This window comes from Mya arenaria, chromosome 4 (genome assembly GCF_026914265.1).
Source record: "Mya arenaria isolate MELC-2E11 chromosome 4, ASM2691426v1".
In the NCBI taxonomy this organism is placed as follows: domain Eukaryota; kingdom Metazoa; phylum Mollusca; class Bivalvia; order Myida; family Myidae; genus Mya; species Mya arenaria.
Window position 1 is genome coordinate 50654660 of NC_069125.1, and position 26670 is coordinate 50681329.

The 26670-nt window shown below is 36.2% G+C and overlaps 2 protein-coding genes across 13 annotated transcripts in view; one reads left to right on the forward strand and one right to left on the reverse strand.

The window, feature by feature from the left end:
- Positions 1-1342: 1342 nt before the first annotated feature.
- Positions 1343-10679, reverse strand: LOC128232854 (uncharacterized). Its single transcript, XM_052946625.1, has 9 exons — positions 10574-10679; positions 7842-7969; positions 6508-6632; positions 4908-5323; positions 4701-4754; positions 4297-4435; positions 3836-3951; positions 2188-2260; positions 1343-1990 (listed from the first exon to the last, which is right to left on the reverse strand). Exons 1-9 carry the CDS (start codon positions 10631-10633, stop codon positions 1548-1550), a joined length of 1554 nt encoding a protein of 517 aa, XP_052802585.1. The 5' UTR covers positions 10634-10679; the 3' UTR covers positions 1343-1547.
- A 1557-nt stretch (positions 10680-12236) lies between these two features.
- Positions 12237-26670, forward strand: part of LOC128231254 (nucleolar protein dao-5-like) — a 32293-nt gene continuing 17859 nt past the window's right edge. For 4 of the 12 annotated variants that reach the window (XM_052943822.1, XM_052943832.1, XM_052943833.1 and 1 more), the window contains exons 1-4: positions 16259-16412; positions 21255-21316; positions 22611-23994; positions 24294-24668. In XM_052943822.1, coding sequence (XP_052799782.1) covers positions 23269-23994; positions 24294-24668 — 1101 coding nt within the window. In that variant the 5' untranslated portion in view covers positions 16259-16412; positions 21255-21316; positions 22611-23268. Of the gene's footprint in view, positions 12286-16258; positions 16413-17340; positions 17474-17529; positions 17748-18481; positions 18619-18677; positions 18706-18867; positions 19017-19338; positions 19361-21254; positions 21334-22610; positions 23995-24293; positions 24669-26670 lie in introns of those variants that run through there. The other 8 variants (XM_052943823.1, XM_052943831.1, XM_052943825.1 and 5 more) reach the window with 8 other exon arrangements.

The window sequence follows — 26670 nt, forward strand, 5'->3', positions numbered from 1 at the left end:
TACACTCAGTTTAAATGATTAAATTGCCAGTTTTCTTGACAAGCAAATGACATACCACGGTCTCGCATTGCTGACGTTTGAACCGCGTCGCATGATTTTGGGCAAATTTTATTTGCAGCAAATGTTGAATCTTCTTCCCATTAAACTATGAATTCTGCAGTTTATAGATTTATTTCGCCATATAACTTGGATAAAAATTCCATTCAGTCTCCCACGCGACAATCACCACAGTTCCAACATTTAAGACCAAAGCAGTTTTACAACTTTTTTATTTGACTAAAGTCACTGCATATATTGGGAAATCATACTTTTTATTTCAATCAAAGGAGAACGGTTTTAGAATAGGATGGTTCAAGTTAAGTTTTGCTTTTAATTATCATCTTGACTTTGCATATAATAAGATTAGCAATAATTGTAAATGAATGTAAAAATAAAGCATCAGAAAACAATCCACAACGAGTTCAAAACACGGCCTATTTTACATGGTTTCCTTTGACAGAAATGCTTTTACTCTATATGAATAATTTATACGCGAGTACATTAACCAAGACTGTTAACACCATATTGGATGGTATCATACCGCTAACACGTCTATGGAGAACGAACATGGCGTCCCCCCCCCCTCCGCCCATTCTCAGCTACCTCTTTAAATGGTCTCAGTGAACTTTTCGTGCCAATGTGGTGAAACAGATGCACATTAATTATATCATTTTAAAAGATAAGTTAAGCCGGCAGATCCCCTTCCACGTTTTGAGTATGAACTTTATGGCTCATAAGCGAGATAGCACATGTCCGAAAATAAGTTCCCGCCCTGGAAGTGCACCCCTCTCGCAACAAATTCTGGAACCGCCCCAGCATATATATACAGTGGCGTAACCTAGCATAATTATATCAAGAGCATCAGCTGTTACCCAAGTTAACAAGGACATTTTTTATCAAATGTTTTCAATTGGACAATATATTATATTTCAAATCACTAGATAAGAATCAACCGTGGCCTTAAATCGGTCACCCGAGTTAAAGTTGAATAAGATTTTCAAAATTATTCTATAAATGATTGTGAAAGTAGCCGTGCCTGCTGTGATGGTGTATTTTTCAACAGTTGTAAAACCTTTGATATTTCATTTCTGTGCATCGCGTTGTAGTTTCAAGGTAATTAAGTAATTCAAAAAGTATCGGTAACGGTCATCAAAGTACATTACTGGAATTGGTTTGCAAACTTGTGCATATCAGGTATGGTCCAAATGTTGCTGATGTTCATTGTAGCTTCAAAAGATAAGAAAATAGGTCAAACTGTCAAGAAATTAAGGTTATGAATACAAATGTACATTTATGGCCGGCATTTGTTTTCTTTTATTTGCTTTAAAACATGACTAAATATACGTAAATACAAATACACGTTCGTTGCTATTGTTCTAAATGTATGCCGCAAAATTGTTATTTATACTTTATGTAGTATGCATTAACATGGACTTGCATATTTATTGTATGAACAAATCCCCGAGTATTGTTGAGCTGTTTTTTTTATAAAATGGTAACATATTCCATCACGTTATATCTTTGCGTTCTTCCGTAAAAACACTGTCGTCCTGGCTTGATTGACGTGATAGATCGTCTTCAGACACGTCAACAGCTGTCTGGTATTTTAACAGCGGTTTTCCCTCCTTGGCGTCAAAGCTGACGCGTTTCGTTCGTTTTGCACGAAACGTTGGTTCGGCAGTCTCCCTTTCATCAACAGTCAACAAATCCAGCTCACTTTCCGTAGTGCTGTTATGCCTGTTACAGTTGACGTCCTCGTTGTCGCCTTCGTGAATGACTTCACAGTTTGTGTTTGTAGACAGCGCGACGTCAGACGTACACTCGTCTATTGACTGAGATACGGATGACTTGACGGACTTTTTATCACTTGGCCTCAACAGCATACCTTGGAGAAACCCGTTAAACGCTAGGGACGCCATCGACGAGACAGTGGACTGTTTTCTGCCCATTGCTACAATGAGACAATAGAGCCCGTTGATACATTTTTAAACTGACGAACATAAATAATAACTAAGTTAAACCTATCAGAAAGTACTTGCAAAGCATAAAATTCATTTGTCCACCTATAGTAATCCACGTACTTTCAACAGTACTGTTTAATACACTGTTAATAAAACAAATAGCTCAATGTGTAAACAAACTCTAAACCTGTATGTTGTCGTATCTTCCACTTTGGAATACCCTCACTTTCGCAGAAGGATTCTATCCTTTGTAAGTGGAACTGAAAATAGCAACACAAAGATATACGAAAACAAACTGATCCAATGGAATAACAGTACATACCCATAAAGCACCGTTAAAATGTGAATGGTTGCATTTGTCTTAACGTTTGTCTAGTGTCTTCAGTGTTTTTTGTTGGTTCGACATTGACCTTTGACAATAATTATTGTCTTGATACCATTACCTAACTAAGCGCATCGATATGATATCTGTTTTTGAACGTTATGCAAGTTGTAATATTTCATAAAAGGCAACATGCTACATGCACTAAATAATAAATATTACCCGTATTCGACTTACCTCCTATCGTTTTCCCTACTACCCCCTACTCCGGTTTACGTCACTTCATTTTTCCTACTACCTCCTTCTCCCACACACGTCCTTTCATATTACCTTCTACCTCCTTCTCCGACTTACGTCCTATCGTTTTCCCTACTACCTTCTTCTCTCAAACACACGTCCTATCGTTTCCCCTACTACCCAGTACTCACACAAACGTCCTATCGTTTTCCCTACTACCTCCTACTCACACACACGTCCTATCGTTTTCCCTACTACCTCCTACTCACACACACGTCCTATCGTTTTCCCTACTACCTCCTACTCACACACACGTCCTATCGTTTTCCCTACTACCTCCTACTCACACACACGTCCTATCGTTTTCCCTACTACCTCCTACTCACACACACGTCCTATCGTTTTCCCTACTACCTCCTACTCACACACACGTCCTATCGTTTTCCCTACTACCTCCTTGTCTCACACACTCGTCCTATCGTATTTCCTTTTACCTCCTTCTCCGACTTACATCCCATCATTTGCCCTACTACCTCCTTCTCCGACTTACATCCTATCATTTGCCCTTCTACCTCCTTCTCCGACTTACGTCCCATCATTTTTCCTACTACCTCTCTCTCCAACATACGTCCCACCGTTTCCCCTACTACCTCCTTCTCCGACTAACGCTATATCATTCCTCTACTACCTCCTTCTCCGACTTACGTCCCATTATTTCCCCTTCAACCTTCACCTTACGTCCCATCATTTCCCCTACAGCCCCTTTTCCCACACACGTCCTATCATTTTCCGTACTACCTCCTCCGACCTACGCCCTACCATTTTATCCCTACTACCTCCTCTACCGACTTACGTCCAATAATTTCCCCTACTACCTCCTTCTCCGACTTACGTCCCACCGTTTCCCCTACTACCTCCTTCTCCGACTAACGCTATATCATTCCTCTACTACCTCCTCCGACTTACGTCCTATTATTTCCCCTACAACCTTCTTCTCCGACTGACGTCCCATCACTTTCCCTACTACCTCCTTCTCCGACTTACGCTATATCATTTCCCCTACTACCTCCTTATCCGACTTACGCTATATCATTTCCCCATCTACCTCCTTCTCCGACTTACGCTATATCATTTCCCCATCTACCTCCTTCTCCGACTTACGTTATATCATTTCCCCTACTACCTCCTTCTCTGACTTACGCTATATCATTTCCCCTACTATCTCCCTCTCCGACTTACGTACCATCATTTCCCCACTAAATATTTTCAAACTTACATCCCATCGTTTCTCCTTATCCTTTAGGATCTTGAGCTGGGCGTCCACGGCCTTCTTCTCTCGGTACAACATCTTCAATCGGAAATGTTCGTGATCCAACACCGCCACTAGCAGACCTGCAAAGTAGGCAGTTATTGCAGAAGTTCATCCAACTATATTTCGTGCAGTGCCTCCTGATTTATGGCTCTTTATTCGCGTCTGTTTGCTCCCAGTTAGGGGAAGCAACTAGAAAAATCAAACTACATGAACTCACATCGGTACTTCGTAAATGAAAGACGTCAACATCGTGTGTCGTATGGCTTTTATAGAAACGCCAAACGTCTTAAAGGGTTCGGTGGCTCCACCCTGCTCGCAATGCACTTGAAATGATGAACCCGTCTTGTCATTAAATTGAACACGTTCGTTTTATGTGATTGAAATCATAATAAGAGGAATCATTAAAGACGCTATGATATACGTACTGTTGACAACCCTGATGACTCTCCAGGGAAGGAGAAATGAGAGGATATAGAGGGCATCTGGCACCGGAAACTCCGTGAGGCCCTTCAGGAGGACGAGGTCTACCACGAATGACACTACCACAATGAAAGCATCAAAAACCTGAAATCGAGTGAAAACTTACATTCTGAAACAATCCGACGTCCATTTTCTTTCTTTTCGAAGTTTACACCTCTCAATTATTTTAAACTTGTGGAAACTTGAAATCTTGCCAAATGAATACACGTATTATGGTTTTATTAAATAATTCGTTGAAATTTCGCAATCTGCCTTATTTGGCTTATCTGTTTGGCTCCGTTATTTTATAATCACACACAAAAACACACTCACAAAAAACGACTATTATTTGAAAATCACTTTTTATTACCTCCAATTTCTTGATGAAAAACGTCTTCCCCATACAAAACAACTTCAAAAGGTTCTGAAAAGGAAGGTTTAGAACGTTTAACATCACAAATACGCTAAGTATACGATACATGTGGCTTTTTACATAGGAATATTGCGTTTTGAATTTAAAGGTAGAACAGCACAAAGAATGAATAAAAAAACAACAACATTGTTCTATTCCGCTTACCTCTACAAACAGAATGCCAAGGATGGTAATGCTGGCCTTATGCAGTCCGTGTGCGATGTCCTCCATCAAACTGTGGCCTCCAAGGTGATTTAGCAATTCTTTTAAATCATGAGAATCAGCTGCGCTGCTGTTTTGCTGCTTGTTGGACTGACCCAACACAGATACATTTTGGTTGTATACAGGCGGCGTTGACGTCGAATACGTTTCGACGTCACGGTTATAACGGCGATGCTCCGCTAACGCCTGTGTAGTCGGCAAATGGTTTTTGCCTGAAGGCCAAAAGCATTGCGCTTTGTAGATTTCGCTGTAGAGTCTCCCAATATCGTCAATGCTATGACCATGAATGACGTCTGGGTAGCGGCTTTCCATCTCAACTATAAACTTGGCCGACGTGTATTCAGTTTCGTGGCGTAACTCTGAATTGAAAAATGGGACTAGTTTGCATTTTTAACAATCATAAACATCACTGTTATTGTTTGATTGGTATAAAGCTTTCCACATTTTTTCGAAAAAATATAATATGGCCGCCATTTAATGAGTATTAAATGCAATTTGTACGTTAGATACTACATAATAACGAACAATTAATGCGTGTAAACACAAATAAATGCACCTTTGCAGGACATCAGGTTCAAACGAACCATATGTAGAAGTATCGGACAGGGATTCTGCAATTATATGTCTATATATTAAACTATATAATAGTATACTTTACATATACTTTTATACGAATTATTTACATCAAAAAGTGCCATGCTTGACCCTGCAACATTATTTCTGTACTAAAAATAGGCTGCTCAAAGCGCATTCATTTGAATGCTAAGTCTTTAGGGACATGTCTGTTCAATTTCCGATAGAAAAATGTTTATCGATAGTGTTTTAGTTTGTTAGGAGAGTGTTCTATCAATATCACGTTTCTTTCAACTGTCTTAAAATATGTTGTAAAGGAGCCGTTTAGATATCCGTAAAGAGTTAAAACAACGATATAAAATATGTTTTAACACAGAAATGTTATCTTAACGGCTGAAACAAAAACAACAACAACAAATTATTCGCTGCCTTTCAATTAGGCTTGTCGCCGGTCATATGAAGTGGTCATTTGTCAAGGGAAATAACTGTGCTTAAAAAATGCTACGTATTCACGAGCATACCTGTCGTAGGTTTTGACGATAAGAAACAGGCTTACCGCATGATTAGATAGCTAAAATAGGCAGACACAAACTCAAAGAAGACGATTATTCACATAGAATTCGACCTTAAGTGTAAGGCACATTTTTCAACATATCTCCTTGTCCCGCAGACATTTAATGTGAAATGACTTATTTTCTGCCATTCGGGTGGTGGGGGTTACATGATTTATTAAATCTTTAACATATTACTGACAACATGGCGCTCCCTTGATTTAATATGTTTTATGGGTTTATCAATTCATTTCACACCTGCTTATTTCGATCCCTTATCAGAACGTTTCAACTTATGTTGAACCTAAGTCGAGTATTGACAAAAATATATATTCTCACTTGAGCCCATTCAGCGCATTAAAATTAGAATGTTAAAACACAATTTTGATATTTTGATCTATTAGCAATCACATAGCTACCCTTGACGTAATGAATATCCAGCACGAGTTCACCGAGCACAAGACAACAGTCGACCAGGTTAAGGATGACAACCGCCAGAAGCACCTGTTTGCTGTGCAGAACCATCTCACCACGGTGACGCAACCTGGCAAGGAAATGCAAAAAATATGTGACTTCTGATTATTATTTTTTAAATATAAAGCTACAGATTGACTTAAAAACCAGTGAGATGCTTTTTTGAAATATGTTTGCTCATTCTTTGTCATTGTTTGCTCTGGGGAAATATGTTAAGTCTGAACCGGTATTTATAATATCAAATGAAGATAATTAGGAAAATAAATATCTTAGAATGACTTTTCTTAGACAATCGATAGAGATGAGATGTTAAAGAATATGACCATCAACATGGTTGACAAATACCCCACCAGTTCGATCCTTAATTATATATGTACTAGTGTTCAGTTTCACGTGACTCCAACGGTAAGCTCATCTAACAACAACTATGTACAATGCTTAACAACAAAGTTGGTTCAAAATATGCATATAAATATTTATTAATAATGCCAAGCAACTAAGTAACATATACGTATGTAATATCCCTAACATCGTCGGCAAAATTAACTCGAATCAGAACGACACAACGCCACGGCGCCCCCCTCCCCCTCATCCCTTCCCGTCCTTCGTGTATGACCCGCTCGGGTGCGCGCTCACTCTTCTTTACCCAATTCATGTGCCCGGTCTTGCGGCAGATCTCCTCTTTCAGTACTCCGCTCGTGTGCGCTCTCACTCTTCTCCACCGGATTCCTGTGCCTGGTCAACCATCAGATCTCCTCCTTCAGTACCCCGCTCGGGTGCGCGGTCACTCTTCTCCACCTTATTCCTGTGCCCGGTCACCGACAGATCTCCTCCTTCAGAACCCTGCTCGGGTGCGCGGTCACTCTTCTCTATCCGATTTCTGTGCCCGGTCACCCGACAGATCTCCTCCTTCAGTACCCCGCTCGGGTGCGCGCTCACTCTTTTCCACCCGATTCGCGTGTCCGGTCAACCGGCAGGTCTCCTCCTTCAGTACCCTGCTCGGGTGCGCGCTCACTCTTCTTCACCCTATTCCTGTGCCCGGTCAACCGGCATTTCTCCTCCTTCTGTTCCTCGCTCGGGTGCGCGCTCACTCTTCTTCACCCTTTTCCTGTGCCCGGTCAACCGGCATTTCTCCTCCATCTGTTCCTCGCTCGGGTGCGCGCTCACTCTTCTCGACCCAATTCCCGTGCGCGGTCAACCGGCACATCTATTTCCTTAATCTAAGTCCAGTCTCCCGAGTTCATCGCTTGAGTACGCGCGTATGAACCAAATCACGTACCTCGCTAGATTCCCTGTGCGCGCGCACCCGGTCTCACGAATGATCTCCTCCTCCAGACCGCGTTCCGTCTCTTCTAGATCCCCGCTAGAGTACGCGCGCACAAATCCCTTCGTCTGCTGCGCCAACCCCTGAAATAAACACCGCCAACATTAAAGACACCGGTTTAACATGTATCTCCATTGGTAGACTCTTGCAGTTTTCATCCATTAAGAATAATGACAGTTCCTGTGTCAGTGGCACAATTGACCTTACCTCCATTATTTTTGCCGTTCATGTAATAATCAGAATTAAACCCATACACCAAAAATCAATGAAAACTCAAGTTTTAGCTTTGCTGGTGTTCTGGAACTTAAAAGGTCTCAATTAGTTCAATCCTGTGTGGTAGATGCAAATGTACAAAATCTGTATGGTCCATGTGAATGTACGAATTATCCAACAAAGATCAACATACTAGTAATAATTGAGAGAGAACTGGAAGCCAGTGACCATATTTGCAGGAGATCCTGGGAAGTGTTCGTTTTTTCACCAAGATATCCGGTAGAGTAAGGACATCGATGAATGTTAATATTATTCATTAAATATTGATGAAAGCCATTATTGGCAGTAAGCAGCTTAAACGAAAATAATCATATCACCACCATTAGTATCCATAGCGTGCGTAACTAAGGTATGTATACTCATTTACTAGTACTTAATGGGTCACAGTGGTACAAATATCTTATAAAATACAACAAAATTATTTTTGAAATCCAATGATGCAGTCACGACACAAACGTATCGAATATCGAGTACCTGGCCCCAATATCACAAAATTACTTAAGTCAAATCTCACTCTCAGTCTCAACTCTTTTTATCAAATTACAGCATCATATGGTTCAAAATTGTGTTTTACCCCTTTTAAAATCGCATTCTCTCATCTAGTATGTTGATAAAGAAAGGTCAATATTTTACAGAAAAAAAATGAGAGCAAAAATTGTCCTTGCGTCCAATCTATTATTTTTTTAGTTTTACTCAAGTACATTTTGTGAAGTAAAAATATGTTTTTATAATATTTAATATTGAGCAATCATGTTAATCAACATAATGCATGTAAGAATGTGCTTTCGAAAATAGTCAAACATTAGTCAGTTTAATGATGCCGTACTGTAAGGTGGAACAATGAGTTCAGATTGAGTTTGAGATTTGACTTTAGTATTTTCGTGATAGGCCTGGTGTCACTGCATCTGGTGTCACTGCATCTGGTGTTGGTGTCACTGCATCTGGTGTCACTGCATCTGGCCACAATTTCTCAAACTTCTTAAGCTTAAGGGGCTTAAGTAGTTTATTTCAATAATTCAAAATACATACTGAAATTGAATTTTTATAAATGAAAAATGGTTAATTGTGATTATCATAAACATAACTCCTATCTTAAGTATAAACACTTCTAAAGAAGTGAATATTATGCAAATAATTGGAAAACAAAAATATTGAGCTTAGCTTAACCCTGTTATAAGGGACTTAAGAAGTTTCGAGATATGGGGGCCTTGTGATTAACAGAACAGAACATAATTTCAATTTATTTCGACTTATGCAACAATATCAAAGAAAGCACCATTATAACGTTTCGCACTTTTGGCAATCAGCAGGGCTGGTATTCTATATTGGTCTTAACTGGATCGAAGAACGATGTAGCTAATCGGATTGCTTGTTATTTATAACTGACCAATAGAGTGAATGAAAATCAATCATGTATGACCATAAGATCGACTTAAGTAACATATTGAGTACACCCAGTACGCCATTTAAAAAAAAAACTCAATCGGACGTTGTTTGAAAAACTGGAACAATAAATTTGACGTTATATTTCCCCGATTTACCTAAATGTCTAAAAATACGTTCTAGTACATAAGCACTTTACGATATATAGGCCGTTCCTGTATTAATCCATGTGTTTAAGGGACAAGGAATTTAATAAAAATGTATTGTATTTTAAAAATTAGTACGTACATGCATCTTTTAATATATCTAGGATATCGCCCATAAACTATGGGAACTGGTGGTCGAGACTAGTAGCCATTATCCAAACACCTTTAAAAAAGAGGTCTGGACGGCATTTTAGAATGACTATCGAGACTAGCAGAAGTAGCATTGGTAGTCACATGGTCACATGCAGGCCCCACGTTCTCGAATAATTTAAAGTGACTTAAAACAGGATCAAGCTTAGATCGCTTAACTCGTTTTGGTATAATTCGTGAGGTATTCCCCTTTGAAAAGGTTTTGAGACTTTTAAAAGAACTTGCTTTGCAAATTATCGTCCATTTAAGTCAAGTCAAACCAATCACTGTTTTATTGAATCTCTCAGCCGTTATGCACCAGTCAATTGTAATCACGTCCCCCAGGTCCGGGGAATAGCGTGGACTTTTTCGGTCCAGCCAAGACCGGGTAAGATCCGGTCAGTCCTTTGGGGACAAACTGCTGGTAAAACCACCGCATTCACCCGGTACTGCGGGCCACCTAAAAGGTAAAAACACGGCCCATTTCCCCGGCTATCCCCGGTATATCACCGGACCTGGGGGCGGGGGGTGGGGGCGTGATTACAATTGACTGGTGCATTTTGCTGCAGCATGACAGTGCATCCACATACAACAGAATACGTAATCATATACAATGCGATACCATTGACTTTATGTGATATGGATATTTCAATTAATTACATTAGATAGCAAATCGCTGATGAAAATGGAACTCACCTGCACGCTGGATTGTCTGGACATACTCCGCTCTCCGGAATTTCTGACTAAGTTTTCCATTCCGTAGTTACGATATTAAGTTTATGTATTGCACTTTACAACAATGTTTTTTCTTCAAACCGTTAAAGATAAAAAAAAACTTCTTCTATTCGGGAGACAGTCGCTTAAGCATTTCTTGAATAACGTGAAAAATACCAACCGCACAGTGACCGCAAAGCCTAACAACTGCAAACAATGGGTTACATTTATGATCGCCTATATATACATTATATATTGTCATAATTATGCAAAATGAAAATCCTCTATCTTAACTGACATCTGGAATAGTCGTATAATGGGTAAGGTTTCCGTTGTTTTAATTAATAGATTAGAAATATTAAAAGTGACACTAAAATATAACATATGCCTTTTTTCAGTTTAAGCTTAAGGACCTTCCACAGAACTAAGTGGGTGTTAAAAAAACGATTAAAACGTTTCAACATCTTTTTTTCATGTAGTTTTGAGGTACAATCTTTTGCAAGTTTTGTGAAATAAAGAATAGGAATATTTTAAAATTCCGTTTGCATTCTTATGAAAAAGTATTTCGACAATATGCATATGTTTTTTTGTATCAAAATATTCCAGACTATCAAATAAGCACACAGTATTTTGATGATGTATTTTGAAATAAAAATAAATTAATTTAAATAGTGAAATATATTTATTTAAATTCACTTAAAATAGGAGCAATCACCACACACATGCTAAACATTGCTGAACGAATAGGGTCAAACATTTAGCACCTGAAACCATTCTTAATCTTGGTGTAACACGACTGACACAATAAATTAGGCATGCATGATAAAAACGTTAAACGTGTGGTAAAAATACATAAGTAAACATAAATGTACTTGGATATTTTTTTATGATCGTCTTTAACGTAAAACAATCAACTTTAATTGCGGCCTTGGCGACTGTCACAGCCTCTTAGCAACTACTATAAGAAAACAATGTGAGCTATTTCAGAAAAAAGGTCACCTTTAGGTCATACAAATTATTTGACAACAACTCTTTTAATGAACGTCTTTTTCCCATGTACCGTTTCTTCTCGCCCATGTCTTTGAAGACATGGATGATATATATTGGGCACACGAACACCTATTAAAACAATTCATTGACGAGCATGTCCCAGTAAAACAGAAAACACTCAAAAGGAATCCACCACCTTACATGAACTATAGGTACCGTAAACTTATTTACAAGGCTCGCCCAGCAAGAAACACATACAGATAATAGAACTCAGAACATATCAAACTGGTTAAGTTACACAAAGTTCAGAAAACTTTGTGCACCACGTACGTTCATGGTCAATTTTTAAATGTTTTGTTACAGACACCAAGAAAAACATTTTCACAAAACGCTGTACATACATGTATATATACGGTTTTGTCATGTTTACGTAGACATTGCTCTGCTTATATCGACTTGATAGCTTTCGCATTTGACACGATTTATATTTCCACCTTTAATATCTATTTAAACCTTTAGGATTTGCGAAATAATATGCCAATCTTAAGTTTTATCTAATACCTAGGAGTAGGTCCTAGCTACTACTGATTCTAGAGACTGACTCAGTAATATCAGTTTAGTGTAACCAATAATAGTATAACGTAACCTTCAGGTAGGATAACCCATATGTCGCACCGTTTACCTGGAGAAAAAAACTAATCAAGGTAAAAAGTTTAATACAATATTGAACGTGCATTATTTTATGATAAAGATGCATTGGGTGTTATTTAACAAGGTTCAATACTGAACCATATGACATAACATAAGCTTTTTTACAAATCGTTACGGCGGCAATGTTACCTAAATAAAGTGGCTTGATCATGTTGATGTCAGGAACTCATATTAGTCCATCTAACCAAAATAAACTTGCCAAAATAATACTTAACAATAATGGAAGAACTTGTATATTATCAGTATCATGCATTGCCATAAACATAAAATGAGATATTTTCCACCCATTTGCCAATGATTTTTTTTTAAATCAAGAAAGTTGACCATGATGCATAATTCATATTATTTCAGGCTTTAGAACATGTATGATTTCTTTTAAGAATATGTCTTATAAAAGATTAAGTCAATATAATTGGTTCAGTTATGAAGGTGTATTAATAATGCACCAGTCTATTGTAACCATTGCCTAGTCCAAATAATTGTACGTTGACGGATTTTTTTTAGATTTTTGATATGTCAAATCCTTCATAGGGATTGGAAGAATCCCGTATAACACCTCTATTATTTTAGACTAACCATTGCCGTGCCTTGGTCCAGGGGTTAACCGGTGATAGTGGGTGAAATGGACTGTGTTTTTACCTACCAGGTTGCCCCACAGTGCTGAGTGAATGCGGTGGTTTTGTTTTTTCGCACCGAAAATTGTGGGGAATGGACCTACCTACATTTAGGATGGGCGGGGGCATTTGGCGGTGATTTCACCAGCAGTTTGTCCACGAAGGGCAGGGATTTTACCTGTGATTGGACCAAAAGTCAAAGTCCCTGCTATTCCACATCAGGTGCCCCCCATACCCCCACCCCCCTCTTAAAACTATCCCAAGTATCCTTTTTTGCCAATATCTGAGAAAAAAGGAAAGAATTAAATACACTCAAAATGCACTATTTTAGACTTGAAATTGTTGTTAACATTTTCTTGGGGGGGGGGGGAGTAACCCAAAAAAACCTTGCAAACATTTTATGCCATATTCATTTTTGTTTTAAAGTTGCATTTCAAAAGGTTTTGCCCTTAAGTCACTCCCGGTCTAACTGAAATTCCTGTCTCCACCCTTAATGTGAACGCATACATGTATTTGTAACTTGTGATTTTTTATAAAATTTATTTTGTTACAGCTTAGACAAGAGTAATGAACTGATATAAATATGAATAGTGGGATCCCTACATGTCTCTCTGTAGTGGCAAAACAATTATAAAACAATTATAAGAAAGGTTCCAAACTGATTGAAAATTTATTTACAAAATATGTACAAATGTCAACCCGGGGCAGATGCGGGTGGACTACTGTCTGCTTATGTTGATGACATCACAAACTGAAATCAGAACATAAATTATTTTTCATGTATCAACCATTCATCAGCATAAATCAGAATTTGAACAAAAATTAATAAAGAAAGAAAAACTTATGAATATAAGATATTAATGTAAAACAATTAGTCATGTATTATAAAGGTAAAAATAGTAGAGGAAATATAAGTTTGAGTTATCCACACCCTCACCCTCCAAAAAAGTATTATTACTTTTATCAATTAATGTATAACAAAGTACTGCTTAAGAATAAATGATAAACATTTTGACATCTTAAACTTCATAAACATGAATGTCAACCACCATTTCATCAGATAATGTGTCTGTGCAGGAATTAAAATCACATTTGATGCCAGTTGTGGCTATTGAGGCATGGTCTCTGTATCACTGTTCGAAAGCAGACCTGATGACATACCTTCTAATTGTAAAAAAAAACATGTAAATAATAAAGTGAGAATTTAATTTGCAACCTGAAAAATAATCAACACATATATAAATAATTGGAGATATTCAACATGCTGTGAAACATATTGTAGTCTTATGTTATTATGTGTTCTTATTTTATGATTGACCATAGATTTGTGCAGATTCAACAACAAAACACACAAGTTATACTGTTCCAAAGAAATAAATTATCAAACATATCATAAATTATCATACAGTTATAACGCATTTGATTGTATTGTAAATAAACTGACATTTGCAAAATTCCAATATTTCATGTTTTACAAGACTTTTACGTTGTGTAAACTTTCTTAGACACTTAAAAAGTCAGAGAATGCTTCCATTTGTGACACATTTACATACATAACATGCATAAATGTATCATAGAATTCTTTTGATATTGATAGAATAAATATTTGGGAACAAATGACTCACGTTTTTGGCTTTAAACATTCACCTTTAAGCCTTCATAACCACGTCTTAATTTTTCATTTGGGTGCAAGATCTTTCGATTTAATATATCAACCATCCTTATTGGTTAGTTTTATTCACTGAAGTCCATCATAAAGAGTTAAGATGTGAAGTATAAGCAGGGCAACAACTAGATTTTCATTAATGGTTTTGGGCATGAGCCATAATGTACGTGTTACGCACCAGTCAATTGTAACCACAAGGTCCGGGGATAGCTGGGGAAATGGGCGGTGTTTTTACCTTTCAGGTGTCCCCTCCGTGCCGGGTGAATGCGATGGTTTTGTTGCGCAAAATATGGCTGCCAATGGGCCTTACCTAGGGTCCCTGGGGTGCGGGGGCATTTGGCGGGGATTTAACCATCAGTTCGTTCCCGCAGGGCGGGAATTTTCCCGGGCTTGGCTGGACCAAAAGTCGAAGTCCCCACTATTCCCCGGACCTGGGGAGGGCCGAGGTTACAATTGACTGGTGCATTAACACCACAGTATCCTTGTGTAGAGAAAAAGCCAACCATGAAAAAGCTTCAAAAAGCGAATTATCACAAGAATTTGCCAGACATTTTCTGTCAAAATGATGTAGAACACTGCTTGCATTCATCGACGATTGAAGCCACCGAAGGACCGGGAACCATATGATAATGAACACTTATAAAATTATAGTTATGATTGACATATAATATTTGTGTTTTTGTAAATGGGCAGTGGATTCTAAATGTGTGTATAATTCTAGAAACTAAATGTGTGAAAAATTCTAGAAACTAAACAAGCTATCAAGGGAGTCCAAGGATCAGACGACAAACTCTAAGATATAAACAATACACAAATAAATAAAAGAAAATTCTGTCATGGCAGGCTATTTTATATAAAACTCTAGCACTTGTATATAATATAAAATAATACATGCGAATGGGCAACACATAAGTGCACAGACTAGTTACGTAAGAAACGTATCAATTTTTCATGGGAGGTTGAATGTCAAACGTAAATTGTTATAGAAACTAAACCAATCTCTTTTATATGCCGAATAAAAACTTTAAAAGGTGAACCGTGGTAATGCACAGACAGTCTATGTAAAAGTGTTCAGTGTAACGTGGTTCCCGTCCTTCTGTGGCTTGTGAGCAGGGTTCTATATCATTTTGACAGACAATGTATGGCTAGAGCTTGTGAAAAGTTTGAATAACTCTGGCTTGCATTAATTCAAATTATTGCCTTTTATTATTTGACTTTCAAGTTCTGGTTAAAATGTTGCTTGTAAACACATATAGGTAAATATCACAGCAACTACTTGATGTATTGCATTGAGACTTTATACAATACTCAACGATCAAATATATACTTTTATAATCAAGTTGGATAACTCTATTTTGCATGTAATGCAAATCATTGCCCTTTATCATTTTACTTAGAATTTCTAGTTAAGGTTTGTACTTAATCTAATTTTACAGTGATCCATGCATGTTTCACCAAAACTTTGCAATCTTTAGACTTAAAGCGGTGGAATAGTTGAGCGTGCTGTCTTTGTGACAGCTCTTGTTATTAACTTGATAGTGTATTTGATTTAAAGCAAGATCACATCATCACAGTGTCTGCATGCAAGGACATACACCTTTAATGCATTTGCAATATGTTAACGGCATTGCATGGATCAAATGAAATAGAATTGACAAAAGGATGTCCCACGGTGTAGTGATATTGTGTGTGACAAGTGGGTTTTGTAAAGGCAAAGATAAAACTGTTATCACCCTCATTGTGTCCAATATTTCTGTGTCATTACTTCAAACTGTTCTCTTAATCAGACGTTTTTGTCAATGAGAGGAATGCTAAGCTGTTTTCATTTTATATAGATCAGGTATTTTCATACAAACTTGTTAACTTAGGTTGTTAGATACTGACTAAATTCTGAGTTTGCATTTCCAAATCACAATTTTGATATACATGTATGTCATCTTATTTCATTTTCTATTAATAATTATATAGGATCTTACATCAGTTACCATTTAATACAAAACTTAATAAAGCTGGCCATTATAAGGCTTATTTGGTTAAGGTAACAAGTTTCATAAAGTTATGTATTGAATGGCAACGATTGTAAGATGAATATTATAACATGAACATTTGTCATAAGGATTTTATTCCATTTTTGGTTAAATGTTTGACGCTTATTTAATAGGGCGAAATGACAAATCAATGTCAAATATCTAATGGTAATGTGTTACATTCAAAGAAAGTAGAGAGACTTAATAAAACCAATTATGCTTTATTCTCAATTCTGTGATTTACTCACTGTTTATGCATTTCATCACTCATTTTTTTGTATGTTTCTTATGCATTTCTGTAGCTCAAATGCTTATTTACTTTGTTCAATATTTTCTGCAATAAATACTGGTTAAACCAAAGAAAGGAACGTCATAAATTAAATGTATATTTTACAAATGTTCTGTTTTTTGACAATAATAATTGTTTGAAACTGTTTAAATCTCATCAGGTTTGTTTTCTTTAATTCAAATGTATGTTTTACAGAGATATATCCATCTAGGTTTCTTGTTTTACACTTAATTCCCGTTTCTCATTGATTAATTGAACCTAATTGGTGATTAACAAATAGGCTACAACTTGTCTGTGCTGTTTTGTATGTGCATGTAATGATTGCACATGATTGTCAGCCGTGATGTATTGACATTACAGATTATAACGACCTTGCAGGGCAAGTTATTTTAAACATTGACATTTACGATTATATTCCCCATGCATGTACATTACACTTGATAAAAGAAAGTTGTATTGAGCATTATTGTGCTTTCACTTTCCAAAGCATGAAAAGTATTCAATTTTTCCAATACAGTAATAGTTGACAATCGTGAGGTTTCACATTTTATCTCCTGGAGTACTGGGATCTGTTTCAACTTCCTGGTATGTATTTGATACTTTGATTACCAGTAATCAAAGAATTGTAGAAACTAGTTTGATATTAAAAAAATCTACAGAACTTTCTCGCCCATTAAAGATAGTGCATGTTGAGACCGCAGGGTTGATTGAGGGCGTAAGATAGTTCAGGATGCGACCGCAGTGTTAAGAGCTGCATTGTTTAATGTTATATTCATTAGTGATACAGGAAATACAGATGAACTGGATGATCCTGTTGTTTTAAGTATATCCGGTTGTGTTAGCGATGTAATCAGTTGTGGTAAATATTTGATTTTAGCTCATTTAAGATAATTCTGATGCATTCTTTTTTCTTACAACTATTAAATAAAACTTTTTATATGCTTTAATGCTGTCTCAGTGATTTTAACTGAATTGTTTTGCAAGTTGTTAAATTATGGTTCAGTATTTTAACCATGTACAAAATTGTCTCTGAGATTTCCGGTACTTTATATGTCTGCAGTACACAAAACAGCTGCACCCAATCGTTGTTGAGATAGGTCAAGCAGTTAGCCAAAATGTTTATTGATTGGTCAATATTTATTCAATAATTATGACTGACCAATCCTGTCACTGCAATGTACCCGTAGACTAAAAGTAACCTATGGACAACATGTCAAAGTTGTATACAATTTGCCCAGGTGTCTATCTAAAAGAAGAAGGAATATATATATTTGGCATTCATTAAATACAATAAAACATCTTGCCCTTAAAGGTTGAAGTTTGGGTTGAAATTGCATGCACAGACATTCCTTAAGTTAATTCAATGTCACATTGTTTGGTAAGATGTCATTGTTAAAGAATTCTGTCTTTATTTCCTCAGACACTGTTTTGTTCCAAAAAAGTCTTTCATGTGTTTTGTCAGCTGTACTGGTGGACTTTGTCACACAATTTATTGTAACAGAAAATCAATGTGGCCATGAGTCACTGGGCACTGAATCAGAGAGCAGCCTCTTTGGTAAAACAATTAACTACATACTAAAGACTACAGATGTTCCCAGCTTGATATTAGTTTTCACCTCATACAGGAAAACAACACAGACTCCATAACTGATTGGTATTATTTATTTGAAAGGATTGAAACAAATGTTGACCTTCAATTTAAGGACATCTTATAAGGACTATAGTACTGAGTATGTGTTTATATCATTTACACTAATGATATTTAAATAATGTTAATACCTCTACTTTTGGACATGATTCATCATTTGCCTTAAAAGGTATGTTTATAAGTGGGATTTAGTTGATTATGCAGATCTATGCTTAAGGATACTTGACCATATTTGGATGTTTATGTGTATCTTACATTCATACAGCCAAATTGATGAAGTGATAATGGCTATAAATCAATTAGCATGTACATGTTAAAAGTAAGTTTGGTATAAAGTTAGCCATATGAACAGATGAGATATAATGATAATTTTAATATTGATAATGGTTTGATAAAGAATATTGTACCTGTAATTACTTACTGACCTAGATTTCATAGTATTTTAGAGAGGATCAAACGATCGGGATATTATAAAGTGAGGTAATTGATTTGAATATGTTTGATGTTTCTAAATTATGCTATATCTATTTACTATAAACTCTAATTTATTGAGGGTAAAGTATATATTGAAGTGTAGCAAACGTTCAAAAAATTTCTACGTTTAAATTTTTCTTTTTGTTCCTTGCCTCCTCAGTTATTTTCATCTATTTAATCACTGATATCCAAAGAACATATTACATTAAAATTGAAACTTTAATTGTGTTTACCCAGCAAATCTTCGGAGATTCAAGTTGTGGACATCAAAACAGTTCAAGGATGTTTAATGTGTAAAATCTTGACTGGATTTATTTATCAAGTGTTTATTATTGATGTAATAACATGAGGTAATATGCTAATACTTTTTTATAGGTTTTCATTTTGATGGATTTGATTGTTAAAAAGCTGCACACGTTATGTCCATTTTTAGCTGGATTTTTTATCGAAAAATTAAGGGTTATTGAATGGCGAAAACCGGGCGGGCAGGCGGGCGTTAACAATTTTGAATTAAAGTTTTCATTTTATGTAATAATATCAAGAGTTTTTATCCAATGGTAATCAAACTTCATACAATGGTAGAGCATAATGAGAGGAAGTGCAGTGTACAAAACCATAACTCTATTCTTGCTTATTACTGAGTTATTGCCCCTTGTTACTTTTTTTGTCCAGAGTATAACTTGAAAAGTACTGGATGGAATTCATTGGAACTTCATACAATGGTAAAGCACAGTGAGAGGAAGTGCAGTGTACAATAACCATAACTCTATTCTTGCTTATTACTGAGTTATTGTCCTTGTTACTTTTTTTTTGTGCGGAGTATAACTTGAAAAGTACTGGATGGAATTCATTGGAACTGCATACAATGGTGAAGCACAGTGAGAGGAAGTGTAGTGTTCAAGAACCATTACTCTACCTAAACTAATTACTGAGTTATTGCCCTTTATTTGTTGTTTTTTGCTGTCAATTTTTTTTCCAGACATTAACTTGCAAACTACTAGATGGAATTTATTAAAACTTCATACAATGGTAAAGCACAATGAGAGGAAGTTAAGTGCACAAGAACCATAACTCTGTTTCAGCTTATTACAGAGTTACTGCCCTTTGTTACTTTTTTCTTGTCCGGAGCATACCTTAAAAACTATTGGATGGGATTTAATAAAACTTCATACAGTGATAGATCATAATGAGAGGGAGTGCAGTGTACAGGAACCGCAATTCTATTTCAGCTAATTACAGAGTTACTGCCCTTTGTTTTTTTATTGTCCGGAGCATAACTTGAAAACTATTGGATGGAATTTGATTAAACTTCATACAGTGATAGATCATAATAAGAGGAAATGTAATGTACAGGAACCGCAATTCTTTTTCAGCCAATTACAGAGTTATTGCCCTTTGTAGCTTTTTTCTTGTCTGGAGCAATAAAACTTCATACAGTGATAGATCATAATGAGAGGGAGTGCAGTGTACAGGTGAATATGGGTCACCTCAGATCAAAAACTAGGTCACCTAGGTCAAATCTTAGGAGATATTTTCCTGATGCCATAAAAATATTTTTTTCTCCAGGATATCATAGCCACATTAAAGTATAATAGAATTTAAGCATAAATTACATTTTTTCCTGCAGGATATTGATTTTTTTTTCAATTTTCATGACATTTGGTTATTTTACATACATACACAGTATAAATATGGGTCTTTTTGGTTAAAAATACTAGGTCACCAGCTCAAATCCTCGGTTTGCAAAATTGTATCGTCAAATAAAAATCTGGCTTTAATGCGGCATTGCCGCATTGGTGTCTTGTTAATGTAATAAAAGATATTTTTATAAAGTTATCATGTATGTTTATTAAAAGGTTGGTGAAAATTTAAAGAAAAAAATAAAAGTTAAAAAAAAAGTTTTCCTACTAAAAACATTATAAATATTAAATAAAGTTATATTTTCTGATATTTATAAAACATTGGTTGCAAATGGTTTGGTTGCAAATGGTTTGGTTTTGTGACCATCGTTTGCTTAGGGTTTAACAATTGTTTTGACTTACTGGTACAATATGTGGGGGTAAAAATCTGCTGTACATGAATTTAGTTCAGATAAAAGACAACAATATTGAATATGAATTACATATATACCTAGATAAGCAGCTAAATCTGGCTCCATTCATTGCCATGTCTTGTGTTGCTTAAAAATTTGATGTCATCCATAACGGTAAATTACAAATATGGATTTTTTTTTTCTATTTTCAGGTTGATACCATGATGATCTCAACTTGCTGACTTTCCCTTACAGACAAAACATCAAGCAGAAGGTATTTAGCTATTACAGGTACAGAATTAAGTAAGCGTAATTGTTTGAGATGTCATTCATTGTTGTTTCACAACCACTTGTTTGGTGTGCCAGTAAATAAATAAGTATCCTTAGCTTTACACCTCATCCCAAGATAAGGGTAAAATCCCCCTTTTGGCTTTCAAACTCCTCTTCAAAGGGACTCGCTCATGATTTGTAAAATTCATATTTTTATTATGAAACTAAGTAGCAAATCATTAGGAGTGTTAAAACTAAGATACAGATACCTGGAACCCTTGAGCAAATTTTTATATATTTGCGCAAATATCGTCTTTGAAGTTCACAATTTTCAATAGCGTTACTATAACAGCTTTCAGCAATTTTGTTGCTGCATGATTGGTTGATTGACATTATCACATGATGTTAACAATGTATTATTGTAAGGTCACAATATCCTTCTCTGTTGTATACGGTTAGTCAATGTTTTACCTCGTGCTTGGGTACGCATCCCACTAAAACCAAAATATATTTTTACAGCATTTTTGAAATCATGGGGAAAAAAATGTTAAAAGGGTGTTTTCAGATGCATTTAATCGGGAACGCTTATTTTTGGTGGAAAAACATGAGTGAGCCCCTTAAACATTGCACTGGGAATGTGGTGGGGTCAGGGCATAATGGACAGACACTGAAGATTAGTTTGAATTAAGGAGTTTGAATATATTATCCTAAAAGAATTTTGGTTTATAATTTTTGTCTAGGCTTTAAAGAAGAAGAAGCTGTCCTGTTTGTATTCATGACATTCTATATGGTTGTATGATGATTAATGAAAATGGGATAATGGCATTCTCAAAACAGCACTTAGCTTTAAAGCCTTTGAATTCTGAAATGAATAAGAATGGCTTACAATTATGTGACTCCTTATGACACGTAACTACATTTTAAACCCTCTCGAGCATGCACTAATATCTCACAATTCAGGTGTAAACTTGAATTTATTTACTCTGTTTATTTAATGTAATGTAAGTACTAAAATTGTGTTTAAAGCATGCATTAAGATATGATTCACTGTGTATCCCATTTACAGCCAGATTATTGGCTACAAGGTGTTGACATTGCAGTGTTGTTCGCATGATTAAAGTACATATGGTTTTGAATTTGTAGATTATTTGAAATTGTAGATTGGCTTGTATACTTATGATGTATTTGTCACAATCATAAGATCTTGCCATACAACATGTTGTTTGATAATGAGTGCATCATAAATTGCTAATTTTCACTTTTTGTTTATGCTAATTGTTAATGATTTGTATTTGCAGAGTTTGAGAGTGAACGCTAAACTCACCCCAGCATGGTATTTGCCTCTATTCACTTCCTGTAGCCTTAACTCACTCTCACGGACCTAGCTGTAGGCTGATGTTACCTCAGCGTACCATAGATATTCTATCTCAGATTATAGACGTTTTTGACATTATTTAGACTTTTGTAATTACAACATCCTAGCTGGACTAACTCAATTTGCATCTCAGAGACCATTATGTACACTTTAAAGGTTTAAACAATATTTATATACATACAATACCCTAGTTGGACTAACTCAATTTTTATTCATTCAAAGCTAACAAGCTTGAATCTTAGTTCTGAAATTTAAACTACTGAAAATGTTTTGACAGTTGAAGCAAAGGGAAGTGTTAAGAATTCACTTCAGTGATCACACTAACTACTACATTATTGCATTGAAAGTTTATGTTATTGAAATTACAATTATGACCTATTCATAAACATAATTACATCCAAAACAGACCTTGTGAATTGCCAAGTTATAAACTTATACAATAATCTAAAACAGTGGTTATTATCATTCCTCTATTTTGCTGCTAGATATATAGTCTCTTATATCTCTTCTCTGTGCATGGGAAATACAAGGATTTTATATTCATTTTAATCTTCTGAAAGCATCTTGTTCAACCTACAATCATGTCAAATTTAATGAATTTCGATGATGAAGGAGATTCACTGTTTAAACCTGAAGAACACCGTCCAGCTAAGTCATTTGAGGACATCTTCGGAAAGTCTGAAGCTGGTGTTAGCTCTCTTGATGATGTTCTAACACCTAAAGTTGATGATGATATCTTTAAACCTTTGGAGGCTGAGAGTTCTAGTAAGTCTTCAAAAAAGGAGGAAACTAGCCAACAGTTCATTGACAGTTTGTTTGGGAATGATGCTGATGATGAACCAGATTTTTTGTTTACAAATGAGCCTGCTGAACCGATCACTGATGCAAGGAATGAATCCAGTACTGATGATATATTTGATTCTTGGTTTAATACACCAGCTACTGTTGAGGACAAAGGGAAACACAAAACTCCATTGAATGATTTAGATGATCTGCTTAGACTTCAACCAGATACAAGAACAGAATCAAACTCTGAGGATGACCTGCTGGGATTCGGAACTAATGTGGCCGTTGCTAACAATGATACTACAACTAAGCAAAACAACTTTGACCCTCGAAAAAGAGAGGAAGGGTCACATGACCTTTTGTCTGCTGATGAATCCCCTGACAGCCTGGACCTGCTGCTGGAAGCCCAGCCTCTGGGAACCGTGCCTTCCTGTGATGACCTCCTATCAATCATTGAGCCAGACACTAACACAGCAGCTAACTCTAACATTCCCATTATGCATGTAGAAAAAGTTAAAAAGGTAACACAGTTTAACATGTTCTAGTCATTTCTTCACTTCTTTATTTGCAAGTTTTTGTAGTATTTGCTAGAATTCATAAACTGTCATTATGCATTACACTACAAACTTTGAAAAAGCATGTTTAATTTAAAGTTTTGAATGATATGTTGGCATCTGTAACATGTTTGGAAGCTCTTTAATATATCATTATGCTAGAATGTGCCATTTTCCTGCATCTAATATTTCTTTGCTAGTTAATGATCATCAGTTTATGATTCACAAATAACAGTTGAAATAATTGTTACCGTACATTATTTTAGGAGAAGGTGCCGGATCCGGAGAAAGAGGTTTACAAGTTCTTTGATGACTCAGATGAGGAGGAAGACCACCAGGTTGACTCTGGCCTAGCGCAAGAACAGACTAGATCTGACAGCCCTGTAAACACTGAATCAGAACCTGAAGAGGACCAAGACACTCCAGTTTTGGAGAAAGAGATTTCTGACACTGCTGTTGAGCAAGAAGCAGATACAGCTGAAGACAGTGGACTTGTACCAGAAGAAGTGAAAAAGGAGCTTGAAGAGGAAAACCTGGGTGAGAGAGAAGAGGAACCAAGTGAAGCGGATCAACAGGAAGAGGTTGTAAGAGGCAAAGGGAAGGAAGAACCAACACCAGCAAGAAGAACTAATCTAAAAAAGGTCAGTGACTCTTTGAAAGAGTATTGGTTGAAGTATAATTTAGATTGTACTAAAGCTTATTTCAAATAAAAATGGAGTTTGCTTTTTTTATTTTCTTAGTTATATCTCAAATATTGTACTAACCCATCTTTAGATATTGGAATTCATGATTAGAACTTGGTATTACAACTTTTATGTGGTCAAGAAACAGGCAACTTTTAGCTATTTAGTTTAGAGTTTATTTACAATGTACACTCACTTTTATAATATTTGCTGACGGAAACCCCCTCAGACAAGTAGTTGTCTGAAAACAAGCAAAAATCTATGGTGTCTCATATATAAAGTTCAGGCTAACTTCTGGACTGCTATGAGATGTTTTGTTATGATTCGTCACATTGCATCTTGTATTCATACTTGAGTTGGTATCAAGCCATGCATAAAGACATTAGTGTATTGTAAAATATGTGATTACCTTGACTAAGAATCTGTAATGAACAAAAAATATTTAAATACATGTTTAAATAAATACAAGCAGAGAAAGAAGTTAATTTCCTCAAATACAACTCCATTCAAATGGTATTGGGAATCAATGATTTATTGTTTACTCTCTCTCTAACACATTTACAGTAACTAGTATTCCTTAATAAGACACCTTTCTGTTGCTTTGAACATAATTTATTCATTGATCCTTAAAGCTAGCTTAGTCAAAGGCTCCTTTGAAATACTGAAATTCTTCATCATCGTAGAAAGTATCAGAAGAAGATACATTGAACAGTTCATGTGGCATGGAATCATAGCCAAAATAATTGCAATCTGGTACGACTATCTTCCTTAACTTCATCATATCCTCATGGCTGACTGTTCTGTATGCCTGGAGATATGCTTGTTGTCGTTGTTTTTTTAAATCTGGCTGGGATTTCGCAGCCTTGATTAGGTTGGTGACAGCTGTTACGTACATTTCTTCTGACACTAAGAAACCTGATATGTCGCGGGGAAAGGGCAGTTTATCATTAATAGATATAAGGCCACTAATCTGCAGGAATCTCCAAGTCCGCTGGTGGAATTTGTATGCAGGCATGTTGCACTTTTGCGCAAAATCATTCATTGTACTGTAGCTGATGTGAATGTGTGTTTTTGTGGTGTCTAAAGCAGCATCTTTCTCGAAGTTGTTAAAGTTTGTCAGATTTATCTTAAACTTGTTACTCCACCTGTTCATTATGTAGGCATAGTCTTCCTGGAAGCTTTCTAACTTACTTATGTAAGTGTAGTGAGTTGTACATGGATCACAGTGTTCGTGTATTTGGGTGAAATGAGGATTTAGTCCTTTTTCACCATCTTCATATAATTTGATGATAAACTTGATGAACTCTTTAAATGTCACGTCATTTCCACAAATCACATTACTGTTTGGATTTTTATACTTTCTTATCACTTTCTTAATATCTTCACCAATGCTTTCCCAGAAGAGCCAGTTTGGATGGTAAAGCTTATCCATGTAAGCAGAAAATAATTTTGTGTATGGATCCCTTACAACTAGGAGTGATTCTGCCTGTTTCCTGAACAGGTCAACATGAATGTTTCGACTCCTCTCACTGAATGTCTGATATGTCTGTATCTTTGTCATTGTGTCCAGTTTCACCTTGAAGGGTGACTGAAAGCGGCCATAGTGTTCCATGAAAATGAGCGTCTTGGTCCAGACAGTTGAGGCAACTTTCTCCACAGAACAGTAGAGTATGCTGTGCTTGATCTCCACCTTCATTCTCTTGGTTATCACACTGGTGCTTAGGTTGGCTGGGATCGTCCTGTTATCAGCCTTGCAGGCAGCTTGGATATGCTGTCTTCTGGCTTCGAACACTTCGACATAGGCATTGTACCTCCTCGGAACCAATGAGTTCTGCCTTGTTGTTGGTATATCGCGCTCTACAAAGAGATTTGGGACTTAAATAAAGTTGAACATGTGACATTTGACAAAAGAGAGTAACTTTATATAACATTATGATAATATTATATTACACTGGAATAT